Source organism: Cervus elaphus, chromosome 9 (genome assembly GCF_910594005.1).
Source record: "Cervus elaphus chromosome 9, mCerEla1.1, whole genome shotgun sequence".
In the NCBI taxonomy this organism is placed as follows: domain Eukaryota; kingdom Metazoa; phylum Chordata; class Mammalia; order Artiodactyla; family Cervidae; genus Cervus; species Cervus elaphus.
The window spans coordinates 101,114,553-101,139,973 of NC_057823.1; the positions used below are offsets into that span (position 1 = coordinate 101,114,553).

General features: G+C 39.2%; 1 protein-coding gene across 23 annotated transcripts in view; it reads left to right on the forward strand.

The window, feature by feature from the left end:
* PAM (peptidylglycine alpha-amidating monooxygenase) overlaps positions 1-25,421 on the forward strand; it is a 308,314-nt gene that overhangs the window by 269,799 nt on the left and 13,094 nt on the right. For 12 of the 23 annotated variants that reach the window (XM_043913702.1, XM_043913703.1, XM_043913707.1 and 9 more), the window contains 7 exons: positions 8,044-8,160; positions 9,990-10,062; positions 11,257-11,467; positions 11,843-12,043; positions 14,656-14,771; positions 20,064-20,163; positions 25,050-25,103. In XM_043913702.1, the coding sequence (XP_043769637.1) occupies positions 8,044-8,160; positions 9,990-10,062; positions 11,257-11,467; positions 11,843-12,043; positions 14,656-14,771; positions 20,064-20,163; positions 25,050-25,103 (872 nt within the window). Of the gene's footprint in view, positions 1-8,043; positions 8,161-9,989; positions 10,063-11,256; positions 11,468-11,842; positions 12,044-14,655; positions 14,772-20,063; positions 20,164-25,004; positions 25,104-25,421 lie in introns of all 23 variants that reach the window. The other 11 variants (XM_043913698.1, XM_043913701.1, XM_043913704.1 and 8 more) reach the window with 2 other exon arrangements.

Consider the following 25,421-nt stretch of genomic DNA (forward strand, 5'->3'; position numbering starts at 1 on the left):
TAACTCAGACGATACCACCAGGGTCTATTTAACACGTGTTCTCCTGGTTAGTTCCATTCTTAGGCTCAGATTGATGTTCCTCCCTATTTGCAACTCCAGAATACCAGAAGAGACCATCCGTGTCCTTGATAAGTCCACAAGAAATCCTTAAATTGAGTCATTTAGTGTTCTTCTACCTGACTTTAGGTAGGTAGCAGAACATTTTTCTTTCATCCTGAACCAGTCACTGTGGGCAAAGGAATGAAATCCACTCTTTGGCTTAGCCTCAGCTTTTTGTTTTATCTCTGTAATGTGAGAGTACAGTTGATATTGTCAAAAGCAAGTGGGGGTTTGACAGAAAAACAACAAAATTCTGTAAAGCAATTATCCTTCAATTAAAAATTAAAAAAAAAAAAAAAAGTGGACTGAGAGTGAGGCTTAGAATGTGGGGTCAACTAGAGAAAAACTGAGGTTTCGTTGGCATGAAATGAGGCAGTAGACATTGGGCCCCCAGAGTAGCAGAGGTCCACCAGAGAGCGCAGCTCCAGGTTCTCGCCAGCATGTCTCTATGCAAAATCTTCCCCGGTCATCTGGGGCTTGAACCCTTTCAGAGGCAAGAAATTCCCTAGAAGGAGATATACTTCCCAATTATGGGACTCATCTAGATGTCACTCGGTTCTTCATCATGTTAACCTCAAATCTGTGTCCTATAACTTCACCTCCATCATAGCCAGATGCAGAGTAAATTCACTTCCATTTATTCATGTCAGTTGTTTGCATATTTGAAGGAAGTCTTGTCTTCTCCAGACTAAATATCCCACAGGCCGTGAGCCAGTCTTCATGCTGACATGATATTTTTATCTGAAGGTGCTCTGGTTTCTCAATCCTTTAAAGTGTTTGATTGAGAAGTAGCCACAATACTTCATGTATTACCTGATGAGTAATGCAGTTACTTTCCTTGATGTGTATTCTAGATATCTACTAGTGATTGCATTCACTTTTCTTCAGCAGTCATATCACCTTGTTACCTTGTGTTGAATGTGCAATCTACTAAAATCTCTAATTATATTTCATAAAATTGTGCAGAAGTTTTTATTGGAAATTTATATTTATACAGTGAACACTGAATTCAGCATTTTATTCCAGTTATATTTCACTTTGCTAGGTTTAGCATTGCTTCAATTTTTACAGATACTATTTTATTATTAATTAACCAGAGAATGAATTGTCCCTTCCAGCCTGGTATTAGGTCTGTTTGATGAATTTGCCTTTCATATCTTCATACATATTGTTTATAAAGCTTGAATAGTTGACTGCTTGGTTTAACAAGTTTTATCCTTGGAGATGTGGTCTTCTGGGCATCTTCTCCCATTTGCCCCCCAGATAATTCATTCAGAAACCATCTCCTCATCAATGTTTTATGGAATCTTGCCAAGTTTTTTCATTTTGGAAATCTGTCTGCTTCCTAACTTGCATAAAAATCAGTTCAAGATTTGCCTCACTAGTTGCCTGAAGTTTCAGTTAAGATATCTGCTTGAGGTTCTGCTTCTGTATCTGCAGATTCTTTCATACCTTTAGAATTAACTAGACCCAGGAAATTGAACTTATTATCTTCCCATCCAAGAGAAAATTGTAAGGAGTTCTGCAAAAAGAATGTTTGTCCACAATCTGCCCTTCTGTCTGTATTGCCATTTCCTGTTGTACTCAAGCCAATTTTTCCATTTTATGCCACTTTCTCTGATTCTTCTTGGCTATGTGACTATTCCTGTCTCTTCTACATCTACAAATTAAATTTGATAACTGGAGGGGAGACTGCCAGTCCAGTGAGGTTAATCCTAATAAGAAAAAAACATATGTTTTTGTAGACAGGACATCTGGGTTTCAAACTTGGTTTCCATTTCCTAGCTTTGAGGCCTGTATCAAGACATATGAGTTCTGTGTCTCTGTTCCCTAGTCCAAAAAAATGAAGGCTTTAAAATCTTCCTCCTTCTCTTGAGTAGCAAAAGTCACTTTGTTAAGTAACACGTTCCCAGTGGCCTTACTGACCAAATAGAGCCTGGTGCTGTGATACCTACTTCTTTGTTCTTTTCATCCTTGTTTGGAATGTCTCTAGTGCTGGGTCCATCAGGGCATAAGTAGTCATACTGATTTATCTGCCCACCTTTTTTCCTCCTCATAGGGAATTTTTGCAATGTGTATAAGAAGTAAATGTTTTAAACATAGTATTAAATTATATTCCATTTGAAGTCTTTAGTCTTTGTGTGGTATGTCTTTGCTTTCCTAACATTGAAGGTATATTTCCCTTTATTTTCTCTCTTGAAAACCTGTGGTCCTTTCTCCAGCCTCTTAATTTATATAATTACAACATTATATTTTACTTCTGTCTTCAGTTGCTCTTATTTATTTTGCATTTCCCTTAATTTTGATTGATGGCTGCTCTTATTTATTTTGCATTTCCCTTAATTTTGATTGATGGCACAGAAGTTTATTTTCTTCTATTCTAAATTCTTTTATGTGTGAATATAGCAATGCATTTCTTTTCAGCCTTATCTAAACTGTTTGATTAGCTGCTAATGTGCAAAATCATTAATGGGGAATTCAAACTGCTAAAATAAAGAACTGATGAATTCCAGCCCACAGGCCACCATTCAGCCTTTTCCGTTGAGTGCTTTTTCAGAGAAGCAAGCAGAAATCAGCAGTGCTCCAGGCACTATGTGAAATGTGCAGGGTATTATTATATTCCGTACAAAGTTAAATGTGGTTGAAATAAAGACCTCTCTGCAGCATATAATGCGGGGTAGCTGCTTTAGAAGACTAAATAAGCAGTTTGCTATAGCAACGGTGTATCCAGCTCTATAATCTGACATCCATTTGTGAACTGTTCAAAGGTTACTTTTCTTTGAATTACAAGGGAGTTTATAAATTACTTTATTTGGCAGATTTAATATGAGTGTGTGTGTGTGTGTGTGTGTGTGTGTGTGAGACTTTTCCCATTTCAGAATAAAAAAAATCTATCAGTTTCTTTTATTACCTGCCCTGTGCATCTACCAGGGGCCAGCTGTTAGTTGTATGAAGCTCCAGCTATCCCAAGTGAAAGGATTAAGACTCATCAACCAATCTATTGAGTGACTGAATATCCCTTGATGCTGCCAGTTTAAACATACAGACATCTGGTAAAGGGTATCACAAAAGATTTTCAATGAAACAGTTGGACCTATGGTGTTGTGGTTAATTCCTTTAAAGCTGTGGTCTCCCCAAGAATTCTAGAATGTTATTATTTGTTATTTATGTTACTGAAGTAAATTAAAATATTCAAATGATGCTAGTATCAGTAAATTCAAAAACTTGCCTATCACTGAAATCCTTAATGGATATGGGGGAAATATAGTAATATTATTATTAATAACCATAGAACTGCATTCCATAGGAAAAGTGGTTAGTTTGAAGTATCATATAAAATGCCCTCTACACATGCTAATGACAGGGGGCTAATTTGTGATAATTAAAAAACCCTAAAAGATAAACCATATTACTAGTTGTTACATTGTGTAACAACAAGATACTAAGAAAAAAACTTGATAATTTAAGAGAGCTGATATTTTCATACATCTAATATTTTATTATAAAAATCTGATTTATTTACTCCATAGCTTACTCATGTTGTTACTGACTTTTCTTCTGGCTCTTTCATTTGCTATTTCATAATTTATTATAACATCACCAAAAAATGAATAATAAAACAGTATGATCCTCAAATTAGTTAATTTTGCTATTTTTCTCACCACTAGAAATTTGACATTTCTAGATTGTGAATATAGATGACCATACACAATTTGGGTTTGTGTACTTGATACATTTTTTCTGTATTCATGAACAGTGTAGAACTGTTCCATTGATAAAGGATATTTTATCACTTACCTGTCCATTAGCCACATTTCATTCAGTATGACTCACATAAGTAGTGAGGCTGGGTTTATTTATATTTTTCCTTGACATAGCTTGTTCTCTTGGAAGCCAAGCCCAGCATCACAGGTCCTTGACTTTGAGCTTACATGACTACCAGAGAATGATTTAAACTAGAATTTACATTTTCAATGACTTAAGTGTCTGGAAAAATAAACTAGAGTTATAAAAAACGTGATTTAAATTAGAGAAATTCAGCATATGCCCTGAAGATGTTGGGTGGGGGAAATCTGCTTTCCCTCCATCAATAAGTTGTAAGAATGTTATTTCCTAAAATAGTAGGACCAGAGTTTGAAGATTGATGGTGAATATTTAAGAGAATGACCAGATAGACCAAAGAATACTGCAACCTATTGCTTGGGGGAATCATGAACAAGTAAATATGTCAGGCTTCCTATGTGGCTTGGCATTTTGCAAATAAGAAGTGTAGAATGAGGTATGCTAGGTTCCAGTTTTATCACGATTTACAATAGGCAATTGGACTGCCACTGTTATTAGCTACCAATAGTGGGCCAGAACACTGCATGTCACATGGACAGCACTTGGTACGAATTATGAAGACTTGGTCACTTTCCATGTTACTAACTCCTAGGTGGGGGTGGGGTGGAGAAGTAATACAGCAGTGTATTCCATGCCCAAGTAAATAAACTGTAAGAATAAATGAAAATTTTAGGAAATACAAAATGGAAAAGGGTATCTAAATATGATCAGTGGATTTTACCAGTATCAGTATCCTAGTTATGATATTGTACTATAGTTGTTCAGAATGCTACCATTGAGGAAACTAGGTATAGTGTACATAGAATCTCTTTATGAGCCACCAGGGAAGCCCTGTTATTTGTGTGTGTGTGTGTGTGTGTGTGTGTGTGTGTGTGTGTGTGAAATTGTGTCCAGCTCTCTGTGACCCCATGGACTGTAGCCCTCCAGGCTTTTCTGGAGAATACCAGATTCTCCAGTATTCTGGAGAATACTCCAAGAATACTGAAGTGGGTTGCCATTCCCTTCTCCAGGGATTATTTCTTGTAACTGCATGTAAATCTACAGTTATCTCAAATTTCCATTAAAAAGGGTAAAACAAATTTTAACTCCTTAACGTCAGAAAAAACATAATTCCCACATTATTTAGATTACCATTATGCCATTACAAATCATGAAACGTTTCTGAATAATGAGGAGTATGACTTTGGCCTTAAAAGAAATAATGAATGAAGAGACTTCATCCTACTATGTACGTGCATACATGCTAAGTCACTTCAGTCGTGTCCAACTCTTTGCAGATCTATGGACTGTAGCCCCTCCAGGCTCCCCTGTCAATGAGATTCTCCAGGCAAGAATACTGGAGTGGGTCGCCATGCCTTCCTCCAGGGGTTCTCCCTGACCCAGGAGTTGAACCCACGTCTCCTGTGTCTCCTGCATTGCAGGTGGATTCTTTACCACTGAGCCACCAGGGAAGCCCTCTTGCTACTACATAGGAATGTAAAACTGTAGCATACTATGAGTGTTAGACATGCTGCACTTAAGTTATCCAGGATCCTAGACAAGCTGGCAAAAAAATATCATTGATGATTGAATTCGATACCTTTGTTTGCCATGAGAATGGTTATGATTTTTTAGTACAGAAAGTCGCATCAAAAAGAGACACACATATATGAAATCTAGAAACATGGTACTGATGAACTTATTTGCAGGGCAGCAGTATAGACACAGACGTAGAGAACAGACTGTGGACACAGCGGGGGGAGGAGAGGATGGGAAAATTGAGAGAATAACATTGAAACATAGATTGTGGGTGCTCAGTCATGTCCGACCCTTTGCGACCCCATGGCTGCAGCCCACCAGGCTCCTCTGTCCGTGGGATTCTCCAGGCAAGAACACTGGAGTGGGTTGCATGCCCTTCTTCATGGGATCTTCCCGACCCAGGGACTGAACCCAGGTTTCCTGCATTGCAGGCGGATTCGTTACCGCCTGAGCCACCAGGGAAGCCCAAGAATCCTGGAGTGGGTAGCCTACCCCTTCTTCCGGGAATCTTCCTGACCCAGGAATCTAACTAGGGTCTCCTGCTTTGCAGGCGGCTTCTTTTCCAGCTGAGCTACCTGGGAAGCCCAAACATATACATTACTATATGTAAAATAGATGGCCAGAGGGAATTTGCTGTGTGTGACAGGGAACCCAACTCAGTGCTTGGAGACAGCCTGGAGGGGCGGGTGGGGTGGGAGAGGGGAGGGGGGTTCAAGAGGGAGGGGACATATGTATACCTGTGGCTGGTTCATGCTGATGTATGGCAGAAACCAACACGGTATTGTAGAGCAGTTATCCTCCAATTAGAAGTAAATAAAGAAAAATACGTTCAGATGGAGGATAAACTGGTGTTTCATAGTACTAAGAGTTACTTGTGTTTGCCTTTTATTGGTGTCTCCTGATTTATTAATATCTTGCTTATTCTTACATTAATTCTAACTAACAAAATTGTATGTTTTAATTTAATAATGATGTCATAATCGTCTTATAAAATGTGCTTTGTTAGTGATGTTACTTCCATTTCGTCAACTTATGTATTTTTTTTTCTGCTGTGTGGTTTTAACTACACATAATAGCATATGTAAGCAGTATTGCTTAAGTTTTAGTTGACAAAGCTGAATCAATATTTTTTATTCAATTGAATGCATCATTAATAAGAACTACTTCAGGGACTTATTATTATCTTTCAGGGAAAGTATACCCAAAGACTGTGACAGTTAAGAAGCTCAAATAGTTATGTGGTGTTTATTTTTAATGGCAAAAGAGTATAATTTTGAAATTTTTGTTTTCCTGCTGGGACTCTGTATAAGTTCCATAAAAATACCAACCAACTAATCAATAGGAGTATGATAGATTTGAGCAGTCTGTTGCCTTCCAAATTACAAATGTTTCTCCATAAATACTTAATGTTCAGATTCTTTTTTTACTTATATGGTTGAACTACAAAGTATTAATAGTTTTTTTTTCCACAACCTTGTCTGATTTTATAAAGGAAATTATATTTTACAGGAATATTTATTGATCTATACAGTGACTTCATCGGGCAAAATATATATATATCTATTTTATATTTTTATGCTCCCCACCCACAAACATATGTCTCAACTGTCTGCTGATCAGTTAGTTCTTTGCTCTTGAAATATAAGTTGGTCTGTTGGTGCTTCATATATTTTTCTCTCTGTCACATAAGCTTAGATTGGAAGGACTTGTCTTTGTGATATATCACAAATAATTTTTGAAACTGGAATTTAAATAGGTACAATGTCTGTGATAATTATCAATTTAAAGAAAGATATTATATTACAATTCAGATAGAAATATAAATATATATAAATGTTCATAATATTTTATAATAACCTGGAAAGTATAGAGTTAAAAAGCAGAAATTGTCATTCATGTTAATGTTTTTTATTAATTATTACATAGATATCCATTTTGTACTTACAGAAAATTTTATGTCTCTAAACACATTTTTGTTTCAAGAATCATGTTTTATATTTTTGAAATGTTTTGAACATTCTGTTCTGTGTCCTTGTAATGTGTATTTGCATGTTGTACCTACAGAGAGTAAAATAGCAAACACAGTTTTGATCACTATGCTTCATCCTATCGTTTACACTTTCCTTACCATTACACGGAAAGTTAAAATAAATTATACCTTCATTTGTATTTTGAAAGAAAGTAACTACTGAATTTAAACATTTTAAGGCACTTTTGAGAAAAAATTGGCTTCTTTAAGAGTTCTAGGCGGTGTTTCTCAAAGTCTCCTTGGCCGTGACGCACCTGGAGATCTTGTGAAAGTGTGGATTCAGATTTGGTGGGTAGGAAACCTCGCCCCTCCAGGCCGTTCCTCGGTTGCTGCCCCACTGACCGCTGTCTAGTTCCTCAGGCAATGGTATGTCTGTGATCCAAGATACTGAGGCATGAAGGGCAAAGAGTGCAGTCAGGCACGTCTGAGCCCTTCTCTTGACTCCATGTTTAAAATCTCAAGTGAATGGTCTGCGTTTCTCAGGGTCACTGATATTTCTGATTGGCTTATTCCCATTCTAATGCCTTTTTCTTAAAATTTTTTTTTTTTACTAGCTCTTTTGATAGCAAGTTTGTTTACCAGCAAAGAGGTCTCGGACCAATTGAAGAAGACACTATTCTTGTCATAGATCCAAATAATGCTGCAGTACTCCAGTCCAGTGGGAAAAATCTGTGAGTTAAATTGCGTATGTTGTTATTAATGCTTGTGCTATTTGGTACAAAGTGTATCATTGGGTCTGGCCTTAGAAAGAGTATATTGTACAGCAGTGGTGAGAAAACACAGCTTAAGAAAGCGGGAGACTGAAAGAGCCATCCTGTCTTTCATTTTCTAAAGAGGTGGTTTTCAACCCTGACTGAACATTAAAATCACCTGGGAAGCTTCCAAAATTTAGATTCATATTTAGTCTGGGATGGGGCCCAAGTATCAAAATAGTAGTGTGAAAGCTCCCTCGGTGATTCTAATGGTAGTCAGGCTTCAGAGAAAATTGATACACATGGCTAATGAAGTGAGTTGCTGCTCAGCTAGATCTGAAGATTAAAAAAAATTCTTAAGCAGAAAAGTTATATAACCAAACTCAGCAACTAGTTACCACTAAGAAAAAAAAAAAAGGCTTCTCTCTTCCCATCTCAAAATGAAGTTTAAACAAATGTCATTTTGAACTTTCCATAGCATGCATAGTTAATTTGAAAGCTGCCCATCATTTGGTCTTATTCCTAGATTTGGCTTCTGGCAGCCAAAAAAAAGTTGGCTGATATTCATGGTCTTTGAAAGAAACAGGTGCCTGCTTACAGAGTGTCCACGACCATTGTGGCCTGGCAACTTCGGGAGCTATACCCTACTTTATCTGCTTAGGCACAGGGAGGGAGAGCCAGCTTCTTTAAAAGGTGGGGAGCCATCCACTTTGAATACAGCTGATTATGGGGATGCTAATAATCAGCTTTTTATAGGATCCTGAGATGGTGAGTCATGGGCCAAGTTCTGATACCAGCCCCGGCACTCACTGTGTTTCACCCTGTCTCTTCAGTACTCCGGCTATCAGTCAGCAGTATTCTCATTCCGGATAGGAGTTAAAGAGGAGGGCAGGGCAGCTGCTGCTAAATCAACGTGGCCAGCAGTGGTTTGTCTGTGTTGAAAACGAGTCATAATAACCCTCACATTCGGTGACCAAAAGGGAGATCTGGTTCAGTGTATTAGTCAAGATCAAGGTGTTAGCTTCTTGGCTCCTGAAAACAGAAATCTGTGATGCCAACACTTTGCACAGGCTAGAAGCTGACACTTGTAGCTTGTCGGATTTGATCCCCAAAACATGAAGACATTGTCCGTGTGTTTGTTAGCTCTGTCCACGTTCCTTAAGCCTGTGAGTCTCTGTTCACGTTAGTTTATGATTCTCTTATCCAGGTCATCCTAGTTGACTTGTTAACTAGATTAACCTTCTCTTTTTATTATCTAGCATACCGCTTAACTTTGCTTGGCTGATCACAGCCCATATCTGCTGGAAGGTGTTTTCTTTGTGTTTTGCTGTCTTTAGTATTAATAATCACTCTTAAAGCTTTTCAGCCATATATTTGATATTTTATATTAGTACAATGCTACATTATTTTGCAGCATACTTGAACTATTCAAACCATATAAATCCACATTTATATTTCTCTATATCATTTGTTTTATACACATTCCTTTATGATTTTAGAACTTGTTTTCAAATTGATATTGTTATTTAATATACCATACTTTATAATAAATATTTGTAATTGATATGTATGCTTCATTTACATATTTTTAAAAGATTAAATGCCAGTTAAATTTTTTCACAAGGCAGTTTCTATTAAAATGGGTATTTTGATTTAACAATTCATTTTGGCCTTTTCTAGAGTCATGCAGGTATACATTTATCAGTATATACATTTATATTGCCATTACAAATTAATTAGCAAAAAACTTTCTTCTCGTATACTTTGGGAGTAATTACATAATGAGGATGGTTATTTGTATTTTGCAGGTTTTACTTGCCGCATGGCTTGAGTATAGACAAAGATGGAAATTATTGGGTCACAGATGTGGCTCTTCATCAGGTAATCTTGCATTTGGCATGCAAATAGAATTTCCATTTGGTTATTCGAATAGAAGTCGGGCTTCCCCGGTGGCTCAGCAGTCAACAGTCCACCTGCAATGCAGAAGGTCCAAGAGACTCGGGTTCAGTCCCTGGGGCAGGAAGATCACCTGGAGGAGGGCATGGCAACCCACTCTGGTGTTCTTGCCAGGAGAATCGCATGGACAGAGGAGCCTGGAGGGCTGCAGTCCATAGGGTCCCAAAGAGCCGGACACAGCAGAAGCTACTGAGCGCGCACCCATGCACATAGAAGTTAATGAGGCTGTGCTTTCAGAATGCTCTGGAGCTGTCTGGGTCTTTTTCTGTGACCCAGAAAGTTTATAACAAAAGAATGGAACGGCCAGGTCTGAAATGGTTCATTTAGCACTCAGTGCTCAGGAAAACTTGACCGTAAATGATCTAGTCACCCTCCCGTGTGGGGCTGGCAGGAATCTTAGGGCAAGAGGTGAAGCTTCCCCCTACCGAATGTCTGGGCTCCCCCGGCCTCCTTCTGAGCTTTCCATATTTCTTTCCTCTGTCCTCAGGTCTTAGTTCTGTTGTATTACTTTATGTGTTGTATGTATTTTTCATACGCCACCTTAATCCTCTATAAATTGAGGCAGGGTCTCTAGTACATACATCTTTGTATGTAAAACAGCAATTTTTTGTTCTTTTTAGAGGAAGTTATATTTCCATCAGAGTGTAGTCATAATGTTTCTTCCTTAAAGGATAAGCTCGTGTTTAATGCCCGTTTGATGAATAGGTGGGAAAGAACTAGGAAAACTAGGATAAGAAACTAGAACTCAGAAGGCACCGCTAGCCTTCAAACATCATCTCAGCGGACATTTATCGCTCTTGTATTATCTGGGGCACACCATACTGATAGCCAAGGAAGAGGAAGAGCAAGCGGAGGAGGGTGGACAGGGCATCCACATGCTAGTCTCTGCTCACCACTAGTGACCTGAAGATCCTTGGGCAGGTCCCTTAATCTCTGTGAGCCTCACTCATCAAATGAAGGAAGCAGACCAGATCATTTCTAGAGTCCCATCCAGTTCTGAAAAGTACCTGCTTGTAAATACGTCTCTGAAAGTGGACACTCGAATTGCCTGAGTCAGGTAGGTGGGCGTCAATAAATAACCATGCAAAGTGAGTGAGGCTTTCGTTCTTTTTTAAAAAGGTGTTCAAACTAGACCCAAACGGTAAAGAAGGCCCTCTGCTAACCCTGGGAAGGAGCATGCAACCAGGCAGTGACCAGAATCACTTCTGTCAGCCCACCGACGTGGCTGTGGATCCAGACACTGGGACCATCTACGTGTCAGATGGCTACTGCAACAGTCGCCTCATGCAGTTTTCACCAAGCGGAAAATTCATCACACAGTGGGGAGAAGGTACTCAGACTCCTGATCCCTGCTTCTCATCTTGGACTCACTGTCCCTTGAGTGAGGAGAACGGGGCTTCCATATGCATCCGGCTGGTTGTCCACTCTCTCTCTTTCTCACACACACATGCACACACACTCACATCCACACAGTATTACAGGAGGAGAAGAATGCTTCTACCCAAAAGCTTTAAACTTTATCCATACAGGGAGAAAATCTGTCATGAGTTTGTGGGCAAAGATACTAACTGCTTTACCTTATTTTTCCTCTGGTTCCAGATATTTAGTGGCTTTCTATAATGAATTTTGAAGTTTAGGAGACCCCAGAGTCAGAGTTTGGGTGATTTTACACACTATAAGTCTGAGGTTTTTCTTCATTCTGCAGCGTCTCCGGAGAGCGGCCCTAAGCCAGGTCAGTTCAGAGTTCCTCACAGCTTGGCCCTGGTGCCTCCCCTGGGCCAGCTGTGTGTGGCCGACAGGGAAAACGGTCGGATCCAGTGTTTTAAAACCGACACCAAAGAATTTGTGCGCGAGATTAAGCACCCATCGTTTGGAAGAAATGTGTTTGCAATTTCATACATACCAGGTATTTCGCTTTTATTTTCTGTGTTTTTTCATACTGCTCTCCGATCTTAAAAAGTGTCTGTATGATCTTCATATCTACCATATATATGGTAAACCATTTTAAACTCTGCCAACTGTTTAAACAGTGCCACTGTTCTTTATACGGAAATAATGAACTCAAAAGATTTAGCAACTGTTTGTGATGGATTAAAAAAGTATTCCCATATATTAATTTTTATTTTTGTTAATTTTGATCATTTGCTCTAGTTATTAAATGATTAATATTTTATCTTCATACATCATCAACAGATGGTATATGTTGATAAGGTCAGTATTCAAAATACTTCTGCTTCACATTTTTTTAAGGAATGATGGCCAATTTTTTAAAGATAAATAGGTGAAGTAAGTGGGGGCTTATGTGTAAATGTCAGGAGAAATGATCAATCTGTAGTTTTTTCTCATTTTCAAAATAGATTTTCTTGACTTAAAGAAAACCAGAAAAATAATCCAAACTTACAAAATAAGTTTTATTTAATTCATATTTTAAAAACTTAGCATTTCTTTATATCATGAATACTGAACAATTGAAAATATATGTTTCTAGAATTTATATATGATTTTTGTAATACACTTAATAAATACATCTATACATGTATTGAAGTTGCATTACTACATAGTTATCACAATAATATTTATATTTCTCATGCTATTAAAGTTGCATATGGCTGCTATCAGGGTTTCCTTGGTGGTTCAAGTAGTAAAGAATCTTCCTGCAATGCAGGAGACGGGTTCAATCCCTGGGTCAGGAAGATTCCTGGAGAAGGAAATGGCAACCCACTCCAGTATTCTTGCCTGGAGAATTCCATGGACAGAGGAGTCTGGCCGGCTACTGTTCATGGGGTCTCAAAGAGTTGGACACAACTGAACAACTAACACACACATAACTAATATCTTCTCAGGCAGCCTCCAATTTATTTAAGACATGGAATGAAGGGACTCAAGTGACTGAAATAGAAACGAGTTGGCGTCCCCAAGGAATACGTAATTAAAAACTAATAAAAGACTCATTAATGTTAATGAAAGATAAATTATCATGTTGGTTTTTACCTCCTATTTAAAGAATAAGTTTGGCAAGACCATTGACATAATTGACAAAGGACCATATAGTCAAAGCTATGGTCTTTCTGTTAGTCATGTATGGATGTGAGAGTTGGACCATAAAGAAGGCTGAGCACCGAAGAATTGATGCCTTTGAACTGTGGTGTTGGAGAAGACTCTTGGGAGTCCCTTGGACTGCAAGCAGATCAAACCAGTCAGTCCTGAAGAAAATCAATCCTAAGTATCCATTGGAGGGACTGATGCCGAGGCTGAAGCTCCAGTACTTCCGCCACCTGATGCAAAGAGCTGACTCACTGGAAAAGACCCTGATGCTGGGAAAGATTGAAGGTGGGAGGAGAAGGGGACAACAGAGGATGAGATGGTTGGATGGCATCACTGACTTGATGGACATGAGTTTGAGCAAGCTCTGGGAGATGGTGAAGGACAGGGAAGCCTGGAATACTCCAGTCCATGGGGTCACAGAGTTGGACATGACTGGGAGACTGAGCAACAACAAATTTACTTAAGAAAGAGGGTGATCAAGTTCATAGTGAATAAAAATAAATCAAATATGAGAAGAAAAACATCAGGACAAAAGATGAGAAGAAATCTGATTAAAAAGAGAATTTCAGCAAAAGATAAAGTGTATGATAATTGGAATTCTCTCTACAATGTTACACAGTAGTAACTGATGTTGATGGTGTTGATATTTTTCAGTATGATGTGCTAAAGAACCCTATCCTGAAATCCTTAAAGAAAGATGAAAAAACCTTCAATACTGGTTCAGTATTCTGTATATTTTATTGTTTTAATTCTTTAAAATATAATATTCAGTCATCTGCAGTACTAGTTAAAGCATCACAGTTTGCAGTTTTTTGGATAAACACTACTAAACTAAGAAATATGATTTACTGCAAAGAGTATTCATTGAATTAGTATAAAAATTGGTCTAATTTTTTTAATTAGGAAAAAATGTCTTTGATAATCTGAAATATGCATCTCACATTTCCAAGGGGTAGTTGTTTAAAATCAGATCATTCTTCTATTTATGCTATAACTTCACTTTCTTTGCCTATTTTTCTCTGATTCTACTTGTAGCTATAGTAGATATTATATATTTTTTTAAAAGACCTGATACCCTAAAATGATTGCTTTCAATAACCTGGCTCTTCCCATGCCTATTTAATATATCTACATATATATTCCTCTACATATGTCATCTCCTCTGTAACTATGGATTACTGATTTCATAACTATGGATTACTGATTTCATAACTATGGATTACTGATTTCTACGGGCCTCCTCAGTGGGACAGCCCTTGCAGTTCTTGGTTTTCCTATTACAAGGTTAGTCTCCTAACCTGTCTGCTCCTGTTCTTATTACTCAGAGACATCTACTAAGTATTTTGTTTTCCACTTTTGTTGCCAAATGTAGGGTTGACCCTACGTTTCTTGTCTGTGTGATGTGCACACATGTATTTAAAAGCCAGTCTTATCCATATTTTAAAGGAAGGTTAATTGGATATGTTGTCACAGGTTTGCTCTTTGCGGTGAATGGAAAGCCTTACTTTGAGGACCAAGAACCTGTGCGAGGATTTGTGATGAATTTTTCCAGCGGGGAAATTATAGATGTCTTCAAGCCAGTGCGCAAGGTATTCACATACATTAACTATGTATCAGTTTTCATGAGGATAAAACTAAAATGTGAATCTTGGAACTCAATTTATACTTCAGTAATTTTTTAAAAATTTAAAGGCAACGTGATAGTTTTTTAGCTAGGTTGATGGGAATGCTGTATACTGTGTTTTATTTAGAAACAATGTCCTTGTCTATTCCTAGATGAATTTCTTCAGATGCAAGTTAACACTATATGCAGTTCTAAGGTTCTAGTAGACTTTTGTACATGTTAGCAGGCTTAAATTCACTGTAGTTAGAAAATCAAAAATGTAAGATATTTTACATTTTATATATTCCTGGTTCCATCCAAATAGAAAAGATACCACAATATGTTAAACTGTAATTTTATAGTCCTCTTAGATTCAATAGAAATCTTGCTTGCTTTTTTTAATGTTACTTTAATGTTACTACACTGAGCAACAAGACTTGAGAATAGCACCCCTGGAATCAAGTTCCAGAGACTTGGTTTCAGTAAAAGACTCAAGTCTAGTTTTGGCCTCACAGTGGTATACCATGGTCTATTCTTACAGCGCTTTATACCAACATGGTTACCATGCTGTGGTGTACCCATCGCCCTCTGCCTCCTCAGTTAACTTTCTCTGCAGAATAACTGTCAGAATGATCAGAATATTCACATGTTCTGCCTGACTGTGCCTGTGGTATATCACATTTAGCTAAAAATGCTGCAAAGAAGAGTTATTTTTCAAAATTTGTAAAGATTTATCAGCTTCAGTGGGTCAAAATGCAACTTATCATAAGCCACTGTATGAATATCTCCAAACTCAAATTCTCACAGTATTCTCTAAGTCACCAAATTTGCTAGCTTAAAAAAAAAACTTTACAATACCAGTTAGAACACTGTTTACTAAGCTTCATTCTAAACAGAAGGCAGTGGCACCCCACTCCAGTATTCTTGCCTGGAAAATCCCATGGACGGAGGAGCCTGGTGGGCTGCAGTCCATGGGGTCGCTCAGAGTTGGACACGACTGAGCGACTTCACTTTCTCTTTTCACTTTCATGCATTGGAGAAGGAAATGGCAACCCACTCCAGTGTTCTTGCCCAGAGGATCCCAGGGACGGGGGAGCCTGGTGGGCTGCCGTCTATGGGGTTGCACAGAGTTGGACACGACTGAAGCGACTTAGCAGCAGCAGCATTCCGAAGGTATTTATTAAGCACCTACTCTGTGCCGGACATTATACTAGATACTAAGGCTGTGATAGTGAACAGGACAGAGCACAGCCTTTCCTTCAAATGGAGTTTTAGCAAAACGTACAGGATCCACGTTGAACCAAACTAAATCTGAAGTAAAGATTCCAGTACAAATTTCTTTTTTTTGTTGTTGTTGTTTCTGTTGATAAATTGATACAAGAAGCAGGACTTTTCATAGAAGTATTTCACCTGAAAAGCAATAAACAATCAAAGTCCAATCATAATAGCCCTTCAGAAACAAATTCATTAGGTTGATAATAGATGTTTTATTTCAGTTGTGTTTCAGATCTTTATTGATTATCTGATCTTGTTTTGCCACTCTGGGCTTCTTCATATCTGTTGATAAAGAAAGGCAGACTTCACTTCCTGTCCGAGCTTCACTTCGTTTTCACACAGTGTTTGCTTGATTGTTCTTTTAATAATAAAATACAGTGTCAATCAGGATGTTAACTTTTAATTCAAATGTGCATCTAGAGAGCAACACTCAGTGCTAAGCCAGAGGCTAGATTCTAAATAAGCTTTACTGTCATAAAAATAAAAGCATCCCTGAAGGAAGGTTTCAGGAAGCCTTGTGCCTAAACATCAGTATTCATCAGACATTCCATGATGAGTAAGTCACAATATACGGGTCAGTACAGCAAACTTGAAAAGAGGCTCTGACTCCAAGGTGAAATTTGCTTTTCCTTTCAATAAACAGGACTTGGTATTACACTGAAACATAGAAATGTATTCTGTGTTGACTCAGTAAGCTGAAACCCATCTATGAATCTCTCAGACTTTTCATTTAATTAGATTATCATCACAAAGATTAAGTTTGGGTGAGGAGGATAATATGATATAACATTATTATTACTTACTCTTATGTAAGAAATGATTTTTTCCTTCAAGTCAAAAGTCAAGTTTTGCATACTGTGTCTGTGCCGCTGTTTGTTCGTATCCACTGCTTGTGCCTTTATGTAGTTCAGATCTCCCTTTTCCATGACATTCTTTAGGAATGTTTATGTTGGAATATACAATGTCCGTCTTTCTCCCTGTGCAGCCGAACTGAGATGGCAGGACAGTAGAGAAGATGATTCTAGCAAATGGTGTCAAAAAGTGCTGAGGGCAAAAGATATATAGTCACCCCCCACATTCTTCCTCCCATAACCACAGCAAAGACTGTGGTCCCTACCATCTGCTTTCACACACACCCTTCAGGCTGGAATTTTTTGTCTTCTTTATTTGCAAGGCTGCTCATCTGGAAAAGGAAGGAAATAATCCCCACTGCACAATACCAAAAAAAAAAAAGAAAGAAAGAAGGGAACAGTAACCCCAGATTCATGTTATTTCTCCGACCCTAATTATGGAGATTAAAATCACAGTATTTGAGCCTGAGGTTCACATGAGGGAAGTTACCTGTCCAAAGCTAAACAGGAAGTAGCACACCTGGACCTTAAACGCAGGTCTTTTTTACTTTGAAACGTGTTTTAACATTGAGGCCAGGAGACGTATTAAACCATAACATGAACATATTTCTTAGAGAAAGATTTTACTTTAAGTTTCAACTTGTCTTATTTAAAGCAAACGTACTTAGTATATGGAGAACACAAATTCCTTATGAATTTTTAAAACAGAATACAAGCTGTTGAGGGCAGATTGCTCTGGGCTGTGTCACCAGATGCCCAGGAGGATGCTAGCATTCTTTCCTCTATAATTTTATTTTGTTAGGGAGAAAAACCTCAAGAGAAAATGTCAAAGCCTAGAGTAGAAGATCTTTAAATCTTTTCGACTCTGAAGTCGTAAAACTTAGCCCTAAATCTGACAACATCATGTTGTTTCAAATGACACAGAGCAGTAAAATAATGCATTTAAAAGATTACAGTTGAGTGCCTGTGACTGCAATAGGAATAGAAGTCTCAGCGTCCCATTCACTAAGCTTCCCCTGAACCCCTCCTGTGGCCCCAAAATATTTCCACTGAATTCTTGTCTCCCTGGATCAGTTTGAGAAGCACAGATAGAGGTTCATTGTTATTATAGCCTTGAACTGATGGCATATTGTAATTTACTTAAATAAAGTTCCTTCCAATGAATAGTTCAAACATTACCTCCTCACCTTTGTTCCTCCGCCTATTATAATGTTTTTCCCGTCTGAAAACGTGAAGTACTTTACACCCATATTATTGTTGTCGTTCAGTCACTAAGTCACGTCCAACTCTTTGTGCCCCTATGGACTGCAGCACACCAGGCTTCCCTGTTTTTCAGTATCTTCTGAAATTTGCTCAAACTCATGTCCATCGAGTCGGTGATGTCATCCAACCATCTCATCCTCTGTCGTCCCCTTCTCCTCCCACCTTCAATCTCTCTAGCATCAGAGTCTTTTCCACTGAGTCAGTTCTTCACATCAGGTGGCCCAAGTATTGGAGCTTCAGCCTCAGTCCTTCCAGTGAATATTCAGGGTTGATTTCCTTTAGGATGGACTGGCTTGATCTCCTTGTTTGCAAAGAGGTTTTTTAAAACGTGTTTTTGTAGAGAAGAGGAACTCCCTGTGATTTTCAAGTCTTTTTGCCACCAATCAGGTGAACCCCAAATGAAGATGAACATTTCCTGACTGGCCGAGGAGATTGCAACAAGGCAGTGTTGTGATTCCTGACTCTCTGTCCTTCTCCTGCTCTTTTTTTGAGCTCATTTAATGGTCTGAAGGAATGTGCCTCCTTGGCATGGCTGTCTCATTTTTTCTTTTCACTGTGACCAGTTGTTGCTGATTTTAAAAGACAGTAGTTTCACCAAAGCCTGTATTCTGGCCCTCTCTCGGTGAGCAAAGAACAGGAGCTTGCCTCCTTCTCACCCCTTACATTTAGGAGACCAAAGTGGACAGAGGCTGGCTGATGAGTCCACAGTCAGGATAATGTTCCTGTTCATACTCACTGATCATATTTTATAGAATGGTGTCCTCAGGCAGGCCTCCTGGCCTCAAAAGTGAAAATACCATCCACCTCCTGCCAACTGGTAGACACGTGGCACCTTTGAAAGCTTCAGTAGACAGATGGAAATGTCAGCCGCCCAGCATTTTCAGCGTGCTCTTCCAGGAACTAGCCTGGGACCCTGAGAAGGTCACATAAGAGAGCTGCCCTTTCTGCTGTGTCCTCGTGAGTGAGATGGCATGATGTTGAAATGAAAATGTGCGGTGCAGAAAGACATCGTAAAACACCAGTGTAGCTGCAGTAGGCACAAAAGCCAGCAAATACTGGAGGGAACACTCCATTTGTTTCTTTTGATGACTGAAAATATTGTCAACACTGGGCTTTAGAGTAAGAGAATGCCATATTACTGCACAGCTCTTAATATGCATTTCAGAAATAATCAGAATGCCCTGAATCTTTAACGTGATGCCTCTTATCAGTAGCACATAAATACTTTTTAAGGAAGTGTGTGATAGCTTGATGGGAATAATGAAAAAAAAAGTTAATGCCTGGTTCTTTTTGGTTATCTAAATTAAGCCAGCAAGTTCGACAGTGGTCAAAGTTAGAAAAAATATGAAGGCAAAAGGGAAAAGTGAAACTCGCTCAGTTGTGTCTGACTCTTTGTGACCCCATGGACTATAGAATTCTCCAGTCCAGAATACTCGAGTGGGTAGCCTTTCCCTTCTCCAGCGAATCTTCCAGAACCAGGTCTCCTGCATTGCAGGTAGATTCTTTACCAACTGAGCTATGAAGAAAGCCCGAAGGCAAAAATAAATATAAATAATTAAATAAACAGAAATAATTAGATAAATGGCATAACACCAACTAAACAACACTGTAAAAGAGTAATCTGCTTGTAAATGTTCACTTTTTATAAGACTTGAAGTCAGTGTTGGGGCTGCCAGGGCGTCTCCCACTTCATAGAATTAGGTCTGGCAAAGGCAGTGTTGAGTGCGTGAATGGATGACTCAAATATTTGGTCTTGAGCTGCTTGCATCACTGTTTTTGGTTTGAGTCACATGCTTAGAGTTCTCTGATGTGCTCCGCTGTGCCTTTCTGTCTCTTCATGAAGAACCGGGTGCAGGCTCACCCTCACCATGTGCCTCTTGTTCCGGCAGCACTTCGACATGCCCCACGACATCGCTGCGTCCGAGGACGGGACCATGTACGTCGGAGACGCTCACGCCAACACCGTGTGGAAGTTCACCTCCACCGAAAGTACGGCTTTTGCAGCGTGACTGTCCACACTTTACTCAGGTTTATTGCTTAAAAACACGTGAACAGAAATGTGCCTGTCCTTCTCTTGTTATGGTTAGTAGCGTAGGAAGTCAAGGTGTGATTCAGTTCACTTCAGTTCAGTTCAGTCGCTCAGTCGTGTCCAACTCTTCACGACCCCAAGGTATGATTGGCAGTTGTTACAAGACCTCTTTGGTGGTCATTTCAGGAACTAAATGTGTTTAAAGTGGAAAGCAACATTTTTTTTTTCCCCTGCTGGCAGTTATCCTCTTCTTTCCACAGATATTCCACAGGAAATTCTTGATGCCTGAAGCAATGTCTATTACTTTGAAAGCCCACGTTAATTCCCACTTAGCTCTAGAGGCAGGAGCTGGCTCTAGCAAAGCAGAGAGGCTGAGGGAGGCATCACTTCCCACGTGGCTCTTCAGCTGTCAGTAGCCGCAGAGCATCTCAAAACACCCGTATCTGAGTCACGCATGTTGCATCCCAAACCGGAGGCACTCTGCATTTTCCCTTCAGACTTCAGCTTGTTCAAAATGCTGAACTGTCTTTTCATGAACTCACAAATCATGTCTGGGGACAGAAGAGTGTCTCTATCAGGACCAGGCCCCACTAGTTTGGGGATTTCCAATTGCACTTTGGACACTATTTATAATTCTTAAAGGGTATACTCAACCAGCCTCTGATATTCTACTAAAAAACCTAAGCTTTCTAACTTGAACAATACCAAATGCTTAATAGGCCACAAAATTCAATGTCCAGAGATGCTTTTAAAATATGTCAGTGTCCAAACAGTAGGAGAAGATGGGGTTAAGGAGAAGAATTGAGGATAAATAATAAATTTGAGGTATCAGGAGTTACAACAGGTTTCTTTAAATAGAGAAATAATAAAGACTGGTGGGCTTGATGAAGATGAGAAATATTACTTATAACATGGAAAAATGCAGATTATAACAAGGAAAAAATACAAGGTATATCAAAGAAAATAATGAGTCCAAAAACTTTAATCATATAGCATACAGGTCTTGGGCAAGAATCCCTTAGAAGAAATGGAGTAGCCCTCATAGTCAACAAAAGTCTGAAATGCAGTACTTGGATTCAGTCTCAAAAACAACAGAATGACCTCTGTTTGTTTCCAAGGCAAACCATTGAATGTCACAGTAATCCAAGTCTATGCCCTGACCAGTACTGCTGAAGAAACTGAAGTTGAACGGTTCTATGAAGTCCTACAAACCTTCTAGAACTAATACCCAAAACAGATGTCCTTTTCATTATAGGGGACTAAAATGCAAAAGTAGGGAGTCAAGAGATGCCTGGAGTAACAGACACATTTGGCCTTAGAGTACAGAATGAAACAGGGCAAAGGCTAACAGAGTTTTGCCAAGAGAACGCACTGGTCATAGCAAATACCTTCTTCCACAAGAGAAGACTCTACACATGGACATCACCAGATGGTCGACACCGAAATCAGACTGATTATATTCTTTGCAGCCGAAGATGGAGACAGTCTATAAAGTCAGCAAAAACAAGACCGGGAGCTGACGATGGCTCAGATTCCGACTTAAATTGAAGAAAAGAGGGAAAACCACTAGACCATTCAGGTATGACCTAAATCAAATCCCATACGAATATACAGTGGAAGTGAGAAATAGATTCAAGGGATTAGATCTGATAATCTGATAAACAGTGTGCCTGAAGAACTATGGATGGAGGTTCGTGACACTGTACAGGAGCTGGTGATCGAGACCATCCCCAAGAAAAAGAAATAGAAAAAGGCAAAATGGTTGTCTGAGGAGACCTTACAAATAGCTGAGAAAAGAAGAGAAGTGAAAAGCAAAGGAGAAAAAGAAAGATATATTCATCTGAATGCAGAGTTCCAAAGAACAGCAAGGAGAGATAAGAAAGCCTTCCTTAGCGATCAATGCCAAGAAATAGAGGAAAACAATAGAATGGGAAAGACTAGAGATCTCTTGAAGAAAATTAGAGATACCAAGGGGCCATTTCATGCAAAGATGGACATAATAAAGGACAGGAAGGATATGGACCAAACAGAAGCAGAAGATGTTAAGAAGAGGTGGCAAGAATACACAGAAGAACTGTACAAAGGAGATCTTCATGACCCAGATAACCACGATGGTGTGAACACTCACCTTGAGCCAGACATCCTGGAATGCAAAGTCAAGTGGGCCTCAGGAAGCATCACTACAAACAAAGCTAGTGGAGGTGATGGAATTCCAGTTGAGCTATTTCAGATCCTAAAAGATGATGCTGTGAAAGTGCTGCACGCAATATGCTGGCAAATTTGGAAAACTCAGCACTGGCCACAGGACTGGAAAAGGTCAGTTTTCATTCCAATCCCAAAGAAAGGCAATGCCAAAGAATGTTCAAACTATCGCACAATTACACTCATCTCACACACTGGCAAATTAATGCATAAAATTGTCCAAGCCAGGCTTCAGCAGTACTTGAACAATGAACTTCCACATGTTCAAGGTGGATTTAGAAAAGGCAGAGGAACCAGAAATCAAATTGCTAAATCTGCTGGATCATTGAAAAAGCAAGAGAGTTCCAGAAAAACATCTATTTCTGCTTTATTGACTATGCCAAAGCCTTTGACTGTGTGGATCACCACAAACTATGGAAAATTCTGAAAGAGATGGGAGTACCAGACCACCTTTACCTGCCTCCTGAGAAATCTGTATGCAGGTGAAGAAGCAACAGTTAGAACTGGACATGGAACAACAGACTGGTTCCAAATGGGGAAAGGAATACGTCAAGGCTGTATATTGTCACCCTGCTTATTTAACTTATATGTAGAGTACATCATGCAAAATGCCAGGTTGGATGAAGCACAAGCTGGAATCAAGATTGCTGGGTGAAATATCAATAACCTCAGATAATGCAGCTGACACCACCCTTATGGCAGAAAGTGAAGAGGAACTAAAAAGCCTCTTGATGAAAGTGAAAGAGGAGAGTGAAAAAGTTGGCTTAGAATTCAACATTCAGAAAACTAAGATCATGGCATCTGGTCCCATCACTTCATGGCAATTAGATGGGGAAAAAATGGACAGTGTCAGATTTTATTTGTTGGGCTCCAAAATCACTGCAGATTGTGACTGCAGTCACATTGAATTAAAAGACGCTTGCTCCTTGGAAGAAAAGCTATGACCAAACTGCTGCTGCTGCTAAGTCACTTCAGTTGTGTCCGACTCTATGTGACCCCATAGATGGCAGCCCACCAGGCTCTACTGTCCCTGGGATTCTCCAGGCAACCTAGACAGCATATTAAAAAGCAGAGACATCACTTTGCCTACCAAGGTCCGTCTAGCCAAAGCTATGGTTTTTCCAGTAGTCATGTATGGATGTGAGAGTTGGACTATAAAGAAGGCTGAGCAGTGAAGAATTGATGCTTTTGAACTGTGGTGTTGGAGAAGACTCTTGAGAGTCCCTTGGACTGCAAGGAGATCCAACCAGTCCATCCTAAAGGAAATCAGTCCTGAATATTCATTGGAAGGACTGATGCTAAGCTGAAACTCCAATGCTCTACCTGATGCAAAGAACTGACTCATTTGAAAAGACCCTGATGCTGGAAAAGATTGAAGGCAGACAAGAAGGGGACAACAGAGAATGAGATGGTTGGATGGCATCATCAACTCAATGGACATGAGTTTGAGTAAACTCCGGGAGTTGGTGATGGACAGGGAGGCCTGGCATGCTTCAGTCCATGGGGTCGCAAAGAGTCAGACACTAACAAGCAACTGTACTGAACTATAGGTCTTGGAGCCCAAGTAAATTTGGTAACTGTTGTCTTCAGAATTGTCCTTTGAGTAATTTTTGCTGTTTTGTTAGGGCCTAGTTAGGGCTGAGTGCACAGAGGTGCCTGTGGACTGCACATTCCTCTGTAAGCATGCCTCTTTTACCACCTGTCTCCACAAAGAGGAACCAGAAGGTTTGGGCATATAGGAAAGCAAGGAGAGATGGATAATTCTCAGCTGCATGACTGAACTCAGGCTTTTCAGAATAAAAATAAATGATGAAGTATCTTTCAAGATGGGAAAAACTTCAGAAATCTAACTAGTATCTTCATTTTACACATAGGAACATGGTACTTGAACTCATTAAGACTCTGTCTAAGCCTCTCTATTCCAGTATTCCAGTTCCACTCCAGGGGTTGGTACTAAACAGAGAGTCATATTGAGTCACCTGGGGAAGGTTTTCAGAGCACACATGGCCAGACCCCACTCAAAATCTACAGGAAAAAGAGGGGTTATAATGTGAGTACTTGGAAAGACTTCCCGAGTTGGTTTGAAATATCCCCTGATTGAGAGGTACTTCAGTACAGCATTCAGCTTTGAAAGAGAAGCCTTCTGCATAGTCCAGAAGGTAACCAAGTGATAAATCTGGAAAACAGTACCTTGGGAGCGGTAACACTGCCATGGGAGGCTGAACAAGAGTCTTGGGTATTTATGTTGTAGTATTTTACTAGGCAAATCAGTTTGTCAACTAGAAGACTGATAATCAAACGTAACAGATCCAATAATCTGCCTGTGAGATGTCCACGTGGAAACAGAGCTCCTTGATATTTCAGAAATAATACAGGATTGTAGACTGCACATGGAAAATCTCGTTTTATACACAAAGATCTTAGAGAGATTATTTCAGCTTTCCCTAGGAGGATTTTATCCAGGATTCAAGGACCAGGCACCTCATTAGCGATTTGTAACATTAAACTCTTTTCTAGTATAAAAATGTATTTGATGAATTAAAGAAATTTTTCTGCTGAGAAAAATGAATGTCAAAATTAAGGCTTCACATTTTTGCGGGGGGGAATTCTGATTTTTCTCTCTACTTGCTGTGCTGTGTTACAGAAATGGAACATCGATCAGTTAAGAAGGCTGGCATTGAGGTTCAGGAAGTCAAAGGTTGGTCAGATTCCTCTTATGCCTGTGAAACCCAAGGCGGTTTGTGTTGAATGCTTTTAAATGGCTCTTGATTGCACTTAAAATTTTTCTGGTAAAAATATAATACAACCCGGTAAATTATCTATAATTTTGACTATGTACTTGAGCCCTTAAACCTACAGGATGCCACTGCTTTTTCTGATAAACTGGAATAGTAATAATGAGCTCAAATTCACTGATTTCAAGTGATGAAAAGTGATCAGGGATGTACGAAATCTACAACAGGTGGGCCAGAGACATTTAGAGAAGCAAACAGTCGGTCACTTCTGGAAGTTTTTT